At 42.3% G+C, this 11461-nt stretch overlaps 1 protein-coding gene across 1 annotated transcript; it reads right to left on the bottom strand.

The window, feature by feature from the left end:
- Positions 1-2443: 2443 nt before the first annotated feature.
- Positions 2444-10901, bottom strand: COMMD2 (COMM domain containing 2). The gene is made up of 5 exons (XM_083178040.1): positions 10722-10901; positions 6451-6528; positions 5130-5212; positions 4882-5055; positions 2444-2957 (listed from the first exon to the last, which is right to left on the bottom strand). Exons 1-5 carry the CDS (start codon positions 10786-10788, stop codon positions 2760-2762), a joined length of 600 nt encoding a protein of 199 aa, XP_083034166.1. The 5' UTR covers positions 10789-10901; the 3' UTR covers positions 2444-2759.
- Positions 10902-11461: the final 560 nt, after the last annotated feature.

The following is an 11461-nucleotide window of genomic DNA, read 5'->3' on the forward strand; positions in this document are numbered from 1 at the left end:
TACAAATGTTTGTCAAAATTGCCAAGCAAAGTCACCTGGCACTCAAAGGGTTAAACATTACAGCAACCGCTACCATTTCCTTAAGAGAAACATATACCATCAATGTTTTTTTTTTTATTTATTAGACAACTAAAATGGTACATTAGCCATTTATGAGTTTGCAGGCAACATGGTATTAAAGATGGGTCTGGATTCAGATGTCAGGATTGGAATTTTGAACTGCCAACAGCTGCTCTAATAATGTATCACTGTACAGCTATTGCTACGAACATCCATTAAGTACTAGGGCTATTCAATTGCTTTTGTCATATGCAAGGGAAAATATTTTATAAGCGTTGTTTTTTCAGAGTGGCAAATTGTAAATGTCTCCATCAGAATTTAAACCAGCAATAATATTAGACTCATTCTGCATAAATCTTTTGGACAGAACCATTTTCTCCCGGAACTCTCTAGCCTCCTCACACTCCCTAAAAACTCAAAAACTCACACAAAGAGAATGCCCAAACCATTGTCAGTCCTACTAGGTCAGTGGTTCCCAACCTGGGGTACTAGTACCCCTTGGGGTACTCTGCAGACCAGTTGGGGGTACAGATGGAGCGCCTCTCATTCAACCTACCTATGGCGATTGTATCGCCAGTCCGCCATGGCGTGCGGCATCGCAATACATTTTATAAGCTTGGCGATTTGCAGTGGCGTCTCCGGATGAGTGCAATATCAGATTGTCACAGATGTCACTTTTTGAAATCCTCATTGCACATGCATGAAATGTGTGCTGCAGCGTGTGCATGAAGTGACTACAGTATTAAAAAGCTCTGTAGCGCAGGAACTACTTTGCTACTACTGTACTGTCCAGTAAGCTACAGTACTGTAGATAGACAGCTCTTATCAGGTGTGTAGGCTAGTGGATAAGTGTGCAGCTCTGCATGCTGTACATTAAAGTACAGTATGCCTGAGTGATTATTAAAGGGAACTTATTTTTTTCCAACAAATTTACAGTAGGTCAGTTACTGCATATTTAGCACACAAAAACTCCTGCCTCCCTATTAACCTTTCTGTGCGTCTGCATGGGCACGAACGCTAATGCGTCTCAATGTTTTGGTCAACAGGCACTAGTATGCATCTGAGTGGAAAGTCTAGCCACTCTTGTCAAGTGTTGTAAAGTAGTGTATAAGAGTGCCACTCTGCAAATTTTGTACTTGTAAATAATATTGGTAATGGCGGAAGGAGGAGTCTCGACTCCTGATGGCAGAAGAAGTCTCCCATTGCCATGGAGATGAACCACGTTGCGTAACTTCCGGTTCCATCTGCAGTATAATCAGTGAACTCAGACATCAGCGATCTTCTGCTCCACGCTGACATGGGTGGAGGAATCGGCAGCATTAATCCTACAGATGATAGCAGTACCTCTGGAGACAGTTCACAGCCTGCGGCCATACACAGAGGGACACAATTCCTGACCGCATACTCTTTTGCTACTCCTAATGCTCACTTCCACTACACTCATAAGTACTGTGGATATTTCAAATTGAAAGGAGGGGTACTCAAAAATGAAAAGCCTAATCAAAGGGTACAGGACAGAAAAAAGGTTGGGAACCACTGTACTAGGTTATTCTATGTGACACCACCTCTATATACACTTACATATATAATACTACCATACTAAAACAACCCTTTGACCTCCCAAAACCAACACTGCTCTGTGACAGGACCACAAGGTCCATTTTGTGTCATTGCAATCCGTTGGGACAAGACCTATACAGTTGACATTGAGCATCAAACCCCTATCACCCTAGAGATTGTAAGCTTGCCAGCAAGGTTCTCTTACACCTTTGTGTGCTAATATATAATGTATAATCAGTGTTTGTTGCAGTCGTAAAAATAATGGAGTAGTGCGATCTCTTTGTAGGTTTTCAGCTGCCTTCCCCAGATTGTGAGAGGGCTGTGGGCTTTTAGTCTCCATCCACAGGTAGTCACAGCAACGTGTGTGCATTTAGCCTCCTTACCCAAGTAATGTTATCTCTCTATAGGCTTTCAGCCCCCTACCCTGGGCAGTAAATGTCCATGCTGTCCTTTTGCATGTGATATAGGGCATGCAATCCCAATCCTCACCGAGGGGAGGCTGTCTGAGTTGGAGGTCGGACATGCAGGCAGGACCGATCTCTGACTCCAATCTGATGTGCATGGCACCCCACATCGGATGTCAAACACATCCGATTTGGCCACTTTTTACCCGATTTCTCAGCCCAATCCAACGGAATCATTTGAAAAGTGTCTAAATTGGACAAGTGTATGGCCAGCTTGAGAGCCCTCTGTAGGCTTCTCCTGGTATTGAGAGCGCTCTGTAAGTTTTCAACCTCCATCGCAGGTAGGGAGAACTCTCCATAGGCTTTCAGACTCTCTTCTCCAGATAGTGAACCCTCTTATTTAAAAATGGATCGTAAACTATAACAAACCTGTTTATTTGAGTTGGCAGTATGTTACCAAAGTTATTTTTATGGCACAAGGGGCTATATGTAAGAAACAACGCACTGTATGTTTACCAGCATCTGTCTCTCTAGTTGGAGCAGAATTAAAATTAAAATCAGCATCAGGTCAGTTCGAACTACAGTGGGATGTAGTTAGACAACAAATGGAGAACAGGTGTATCAGATTGATCCAGAATTGACATTTGAACAGTTATTATACAGTAAACAAGGAATGTACAAGTTAATACAGAAAACCCATATTTGTTACTATGTAAGATGACAAAGCTGGACAGTTTATTTGATATTACGCACAATTCTGCGACAGTGGTTTGTTTTCATCTCTGCAAGGGCTTGTTCCAGTTCCTGGATTATGTGGATTAATGTGGCTGGATCTGTCTGCAATATGCTGGTCTGGAGATCATCATTGTCCTTTAGATGAAGTTTCATTGTTACGGTGGGTTTCACCTGATGCCTCAGGCTCCTGCTGGCAAGCTACATGTGGGCAGGGATAGAAGTATGTGTTAGGCTTTGGTTAATCTGTACACTGTTCCTTTTCTGGAGCACTTCACTGCTCCCTAGTGGCCTTCGCTAGTGAAAGGAGTAAAATGCTATGGAAATAACTAAACCAATAACCTCAAACATTTGTTATCATGATTCATGGAAAAAAATAAATAAACATAATTTAGAAAGTGCTGAACCAAAGATTGTGTCACCTGTTCCAGACATCAAAAGTTCAGTTATAATGCTTAGCCACAGAGGTGATGCTGCATTAAATTCAGCAAACTGCAACACAGATCTAATATATACCTGGATGCATTAATGATCTGATTACAGACTTATACCACTTGAAGACTGTCGCAATAACCCAGGGTATTGTCAGGTCAACCCATGTTGCAGCTCAGTCTGAAACGGTCCTAAAAAAATACACCGGATCAAATAACCAGGCAATCCAACCTGGGCAGTGACCAGGGTTGGACCTGGGAATGAACCAGGTCACGGTGCAGTGTGAATGTGTAAACCAGGTCATCCAACTTGAGTCCCATTTACAGCATGGGTAGAGCAGGATTTCCTGGTGCTTGGAGATGATGTCATCTGGAAGCACCAACAGAAGAGAAGCTGCACCTCTGAGCAGGGTAAATGGAGCTGACCTGGGAATAACATGGCTTGGAGCGGCATTGTGAATGTGGTACAACCATAGTCGCATACCAGGTTAGAGCGGTGTTCAAAATCCTGGGTCAGGAATTTTGATCTGAAAGGGGTATAACTATATTAGATTATTTATCTTAGTTTAGGTGAAGACAGATGACAGCTAATCTCTAGTTTTTGTGCTTTAGAGCAGATTTTGCTCCTACGTGTAATAATAGTACATTGCGGTGCACTACTTATGTAATAAACCACAATGCCGATCCAAGTCTCCCAGATGGTCAAACCATGTAGTCCAAGTTCATAATGCTAGATTTGATGTAACAAATGTGCACGTTTGAATAAACCTCTCATTAATTAATGACCCTTTCATTTAGTAAGTAGGGATGAAAGCTCACAGACCCAAGCTGTGTACACGCCAGGTGAGAATTGACTTCATAACTGGAACACTAAAGGTCCATACACACCATGTATGGTCGATGATGGAAAAATAAAAAAAAAAATCGCTGGGATGAAAAATGCTAATTGCATTTTTTCACCCATTTCAGTGATTTTTCCAGGGTGGATGACTTTCCACAGCAGGACGCTATGGAAAGCCGACAGGCAATATCACCTCTTTTCATTTTTAAAAACTTTAGTAAATTTACCCCTAGGTGTGTAAATAAGTGTAGCATGATTGGACGGGAATTACAGCTATAAAGAGTAGCCATGTTCCAATTGGATTTACAGGAACATTAATTTGAATACCCCTGGTGTGCTGAACATCAGATGGGACATATATTGTGCAATCCTACAGCAGATCATGCAGTGTTTACACAAACATGATACAAATTGATACTTTGTATCGGCCTGTTGCTGGTCAGCAGATTGTTGCCATACCCAGCTTAGATACACATTTTGAGCAACAAAGATGCTTGTGCAGCGGAGTTGCATGTTAACTGGTAAGCTGAGGGGGGTCTGTTTGGCATGACTGAAGCCACAATATATGTGGAAGGATACTAAGCATAGATTTGCCACAACTTTTTTCTACTGCATTATGCATGTGTTGCAGCTAGACTGAAATGTATAGAGATCGCAATATTCTAACATGAGCTTGTTACCTACAGGGATACATTTGAATGTGCGAAACATTAAGAAAGCAAAGTGAAAGGCAGTACCTGTGCACACTGGGATGGTTTTTAATTAAGCAACCAATCCTAAAAATCTATTAAATAATAAACACACACAAAAATGGTTAATGTGTTCACCTATACACTACAAAATGTTCATGTACCTGGACGTCCAAGCGCCATTCCAGGTTATGGTAACTGGGAAGATCTGGTTCCAGCTCACTGAGTATTTGGCGGATCTCTTTCCGGTTATCCAGATACAACTGAAGGAGAACTTTATTCAGTTCTTCAGGAAATCCCAAAACAAGTACAGAGTCTTGGAAATCTATTTCAGAGACCTGCAGATAAGGAGACATTTCCATGAAGATGAGGGGTGGTTGGGGAGTTGACCAGCTTATGGCGGATCACTCACCATGAGCTTGGAACTCTCTGTGAGGAGATATGTGAGCCCTTCCACTGCCTGCTGAATGGTGGCGCTGCTGACCTCCAGCTTCCCTACAAGCAAGAGAAGAGAAAGAAATAGAAATAAATTATCATCAAAGTTTTGCGACTACCCCTGAAAACAGGAACCTACTTCAGGCACTTGTTTGCTCACATGCAATTGCTGGCTATAATTTGTAAATGTTGAAAGAACTGCCTCCAATACTTGCCAATACTGCCTCCTACTGTCTCAATATTTTCCAGTTAAGGATGATTTCCCCTCATTCATGTCATGCACCGTAGAAGGACATTAACATGATGCTTACAATTTGTGGCTACTAACTAAAATATACAGACCAGGAACTAGCTTGATGGAAATATCGAACGGACGTGTTACATTTGCCCGGGCTTCACGCAGCAGAACATGCAGATCACTGAATCTGGCTCAGAATTCTATTTATACCTGGAAGAATACAGATCTCCACTGCCTGTGTATTAGGTACAACTGTGCCAATATATCAGATCTGTTAGAGCCATGTCCAAATACTGGGTTGCGCTTGGGATTTGGACACGGGTCCGTCCCGGGAGCAACACAGCATTTGCAATGTTTAGTCCCCACTGCTGACGGGTCACTGACATCAGAAAGAAGGTGGGCGGAGCATCATCAGGGAGGCGGGGGAGGAGGCAGCTCTTAGAGCTGACACTGCCTCCTCCCTATAGTGTGAACGGGACCTGGGTCGCTCAACCCAGATTACCTGTTTACACTGGCCAGCATCCAAAGTCTGACCAGGGTAAAACCCTTCTTTTAACCCAGATCGGAATGCAGAATTGCTGAACTCAGGTTTTTCTCAAATGGTCATTTCACACAGCACAGATCACCGTGCAGGGGTCAACCTGGTAACAACCCGGGTTATTTGTGAAAGGGGAATAACATATCTAGTAGAAATAAATAAATCAAGTCTCCATGGAAAATACAAAGGTAAAAATTTCAGAAGGGCAGGTAAAGAAACAATAAAAAAAATCAAGTGACCCTCCCGACTACCTGGAAGAGTAGTCTCCTGTATCTGGCCTCCACACACTGCCGAGCCACCCACATGGGAAGTGTCCCCAAACCAGGAGGCAATGGGGTGATTCTTGCTGAATCGGGCCATCGCAGCCACGCTCCTAATTTACAATGCTAGTAATCTCACTGCTGCTCCCTAAGTGACTGCCCTAACACTGCCAGTTTCATCCACTACTCAGTACAGGTACGCGTTATTCCACCATCTAGTTATTGACACATTCTATAATGACTACAATATTCCATTTCTTACTTGCAGCTCCTTCATAAACTTTGGGATTTGATCCTTTTCTTAAAAATTCTACAGCAATTCGGCCAAACTCTGCAACAACTGAAAAGATCAACATAGAATATGTGAGTATATGATTAAGTGACACATGTAAGTGCACGTTTTTTCCATGGCTATAATATATACTTTAAAAAAGGGAACTGTTCTCCCGTTGTAGCACTTTTCATATAAATTACACGTTAAATCCGGAGTGCCGGGGTTCCACGCCCCTCTCTCTCTATATATATGTATATATATACACACTTGTTTTAAGGTCTCAAATGAAATGCATACAGACCAATTATGTATTAAGTAAATAGTACGTTTTATTTCTATAGCGCACTTTCTCCAACAGGACTCGAAGTGCTTTACAGACATCAAAACAATGCACATAATACATAGGATTTAGGTAGACAAGTCACATAGACATAAAAGAAAGCACAGTAAGCAAAGTGCAACATTAGTGCAGGCATTTTGGATAATAAATTCCATGGGTCCACCCTAACATGGGACTAGGTGAGGCAGCGATCTTGGGCACACTGGTGGGATTACCCTGGGTGGAATAGCTTGCCCCTAGAAGAAATGTCACAAAATGGGGTGATTGCCATGTACAGTAGGGTCCCAACAAGACACTCAAGTCATTGTATTTTTCATCCCATCCACAAGTATACCACATGAGGCAGCAATGTTGCAAACACTACGAAGGTTACACTGTGGGAGATGAGCCATACAAGGGCCTAATGCATATATGGGAAAGTGAATGCTTGTGTAGTAGTATGATATACAGTGAAGCACATCCTGCCACAGAGGAACCATCCGAGGCATCTAGCTGGGGTGCACTGTGTAGGTCACTGCTGTATGTATTAGATGGGTGCAGGGAGGTTATGGAAGATCACCCTCAGTCTCAGTTTAAGCTGGACACCACAGATCTGGGGTGCTGTCAACCATCATTATCAAGACCACATTATATCAATTTCTCCAGCAGTTGAATCAGAAGTTCATTGCATCGGACAGGGGGGATATTTGCCCCCTCTATGACATGGCCATCACTCCTGTTCAGAACCAAGCTAACACAAATTTGGAACATAATTATTGAATTGGTCCATCGGCCCGGAAAAACTGAATTAGTAATAATCGCTGCTAATTATAACAGAGTGTACATCTGCACTTTCTTTTTTCTGTGTGGAACAACAAGTCTCAGCATGATAGCACCTCTTAATTGTGTTTGTAATTAGGGTGAGCAGTCTGAGGCCCCCCATCTCCCCCACATCAGCCTCACCAACAGACAAAACCCAACCTCCCAGAAACATGAAGCAGCAGATGGTTACAACATTGTGAATGTGCAGCAGACCCAAGTCCCACCTGTCTCATTAATAGTCAGGTATGTGACATCTACAGCATTATATAACATTCCGCTGTCAGCGCACTATATCCCCAAGCAGAGACTCTCATACCTCAAGCACCATCTCACACACACTACACGCCAGGCCATTAGGTCATGTAACAGTCAGGTTCCGTCACTTGTGCCATGTCGCTCCTCCTTTTACAGATTGCAGGAAGATGAAAGCTGTACAGCTGGAAAACCACATGTATGACATATGACAGTGGCATTCTATCAAATAACTTAAGGCTATTCACGTACCTCAGACCTGGAACATTTTACAGTTGCAACTTATTCCAGTAAAATAAACATGGGGCCAGATGCACTAAGCTTCAAAAGTGATAAAATGGAGAGTGATAAACAGCCAGCCAATCAGCTCCTTCCTGCCATGTCACAGAATGTTTGAAAAATGTAAGTCAGGAGCTGATTGGCTGATTGTTTATCACTCTCCCTGTTAACTCTTTTGAAGCTTAGTGCATTTGGCCCAGTGTCGGCAATGTTAAAAAACCAATGGGGGATTTCAATTCAATTAGATGAATTTGCTATTCTGGAATGTGAAATGTTGCCATCCTGCATTGCAAGTTTCACTTTGCAACCCATAGAGGTGGCAGGGTAACTTGCTAGGATGCCATGGCCATTGAAATTGGCAGATATGCGTTCGGCTGGGCACTGTGGCGATGAACAACTGCCCAGAATTTCGTCCTTACATACAAAAAATATAAAGAATATTTACTTACATATGGATATCATCTGAGCAATGCACCTTTATGGGATTTCAATAGGTAAAACATTTTGGTGCTGCTGTATTTTTGTCTGGCCCTATAAAACACAACGATCTAATACATGTTTGCCTACATGCAATCTCATAAAGGGCCTTATTCTAGTTCACTCTTTCTGACAAAATCCTTCTTAGATGGACAAAACCATGTGCACTGCAGGTGGGGCAGATGTTCAGAGCGAATTCGATTTGGGTGGGGTTTTACTTCAAAACAAAATAATTCACCCAAATCTAATTCTCGTGCGGATGACCATAGTCTACATGACGTGGAACGGGACAGTGGACAGCTTTCCGGGCAATGCCACAATGCATACGTTGGTAATAATGATCATATAGACTGTATACTGCTCTCATTGTGGTGAATGCAGTATACTAGGTATCACAAATAAAGGCTCCACTTGGTACGCTCTCTCACAGCTTAGCATTACATATTGTAGTGTTCATTCTAGCACCCACTATCTTTGAAAACCCATTCAGTTCCTCTTCCCTGCCTGGGGTGTCGCTGTCTGCTGTGGTGTTTCTAGCACAGGTCTGGTTTGTATATCAGTGCTGATATACAAACCACACTGTGCTAGAACCTCTACAGCAGACAGCGACACCCCAGGCAGGGAAGAGGAACTGCATGGGTTTTCAAATATAGCAGGTGCTAGAATGAACACTGCATATTGTATATATAATGTACATGTGCTGGAAATCTTGTTTAAGATTGTGAATTGTTATAAAGATCAGGGAATAAACCTCCGCACAGGTATAGGTCTATGTGATTTTAAGTTGAACCCCATATTATTTCACCATGTGGAGCACCGTTTTGGTGGTAATGCCAATGATAACCGGTAAAGGCAATCATAAAAATACAACAAAAAGAGACGAAGTCTTGGAATGGGACACAACTTAAACTAACTTTTAATGTATTTTCAAATGAACAATATATATTTTAGTAAATATTTAGTAAAACTCAGCAAAATAATTAGAAAACATAAACAAAAATAATTTGTATTAATATTAGTGCACCTAAGACTTAAGTCATACTTACAGTACCAACTCTCTGGCTGCTCCCTCTGAGCTGGTTTACCAGGGGACAGGGCTCTCTAAAAGGGGAAGTCCCTTTTAACGAGATATCAATCTCCTCATCACGGCCCCGGCCCCCACTGTGCAAAGTCCATATTGCTGGCACTACAAAGTGGAGGGCGGGGCTACAATGAAGGAGAGGAGAGCAGAAGGGATTGCAGCAGGAGGAAGCAAGTTGTGGGAGATTTGCCCAATCTTTTGATTGGCCGGAAGTGCCACATGGTTTTCAGAATCCTCTGGGCCATTCTGGGAAATTAGGCAAGTATGATCTAAGTACAACACGTAGACCATAGTTCCTATCACAGTTACTGTATGATGCTGTGACTATGGCACTGCTGCTTCTGTGTAACTACTAATCGCAGTACTATAAATGGGCACAAATAACTTGGTTTTGATATGGTGGAAGGTTATTTTTTTCTAGATTCCCACTTAAAATTCTGTTTCTACCTTTGTACTGCTCAAAACGTCAAACTGTCTGGAACATTAAAGGCAAATTATTTTCAGGTGCAAATCCTGGAAATGAAGGACAAATAGTGAGTATGGTGATAGTTCTCGGACACAGGAGACAGGGATGAGACCAATGACTTTAGTACTAGCTGGTAAAAGTGAAAGGAGTTTATAGAAAGGGATAATAATACTAAAGAAGGGAGGGGGGATTTATCAATTCTTGGGGACAGATAAAGATGCCCATATCAACCAGTTTTGACATTTTACAGGATGTACAATAGAAAATTAGTCAGAAGCTGTTTGTTGCTATGTGAAAAATCTCCTGCTCAGGCTCTTACACTGGCAGGTGGTTCACACCTTCTTCAGAAGATAAGTTGCCCATAGCAACCAATCAACTTCTAGCCATCATTTATATGGCACAGGCTAAAAAATAGGTAAAAGCGAATTGGCTGCTATGGGCAATTTCTCTCCCTGAGTCTGTAAGGTTTGCTACATCTTCCCTACTGCAGCATCCTGGAGGAGCAAGTGGGCAGAAGCCGGTCCCCCTGTGCTTCACGCCCAACTTCCGGTCACATGACTCACCTGCACTCTCCACCTGAGTGAGGATCCGCAGGTGCCCGCGGTGCTCATCACTCAGCACCAGCAGCATGATCTATTCTACGCCCAAAGCAGCACACAGTCACTCACAATACGGGCCGCCACACCAGGGTCATCACATGACCGCCACTACGATGTGTGCACCGACCCGGAGACTCCGGCGGGAAACGGAGGAAGCCATCGTTGGTTCCATTTACTCTTTCTGATCGGCGCCATCTGGTGGTAACGTGAAACAAGTACAAGATGCAGTATAAGCACAAATCCAAACTGATGCTCGTTAATTGTATTAGTTATGCTTGCATATTTTCTACATGGAACTGGAACAAAAAAATTGCTACACTTGTACATCTGTTTTATTGCATAACCCCTTCCTGACAGAGCCAGTTTTTGCGTTCCTGACAGAGCCCTTTTTTTCAAATCTGACATGTCTCACTTAAGTGGGGATAACTTTTTTTTGCTTTTACTTATCCCAGTGGTTTTGAGATTGTTTTTTCGTGACACATTGTACTTCAAATTAGTGGTAAATTTGGGTCGATACAGTCTGTGTTTTTTTGTGAAAAATACCAAAATATCGTGAAAAAATGGAAAATTTAGCGATTTGCAAAATGTTAAATTTTCTGCTTGTGAGACAAATAATCTTACCACTCAAAATAGTGAATAACTAACATAGACCATATGTCTACTTTATGTTGACATCATTATTTCAACTTCCTTTTAATTTTTTG

Source organism: Crinia signifera, chromosome 3 (assembly GCF_055691185.1).
Source record: "Crinia signifera chromosome 3, ASM5569118v1, whole genome shotgun sequence".
Taxonomy (NCBI): domain Eukaryota; kingdom Metazoa; phylum Chordata; class Amphibia; order Anura; family Myobatrachidae; genus Crinia; species Crinia signifera.

Bases quoted from the DNA above. Each gene is read 5' to 3' on its own strand.
- COMMD2 (XM_083178040.1), bottom strand. From the start codon at position 10,788: ATGCTGCTGGTGCTGAGTGATGAGCACCGCGGGCACCTGCGGATCCTC. The intron at 6,529-10,721 runs GTGAGTCATGTG...TGATCTTTTCAG, and splicing joins CACTCAGGTGGAGAGTGCAG to TTGTTGCAGAGTTTGGCCGA. The intron at 5,213-6,450 runs GTAAGAAATGGA...TCTTGCTTGTAG, and splicing joins AGTTTATGAAGGAGCTGCAA to GGAAGCTGGAGGTCAGCAGC.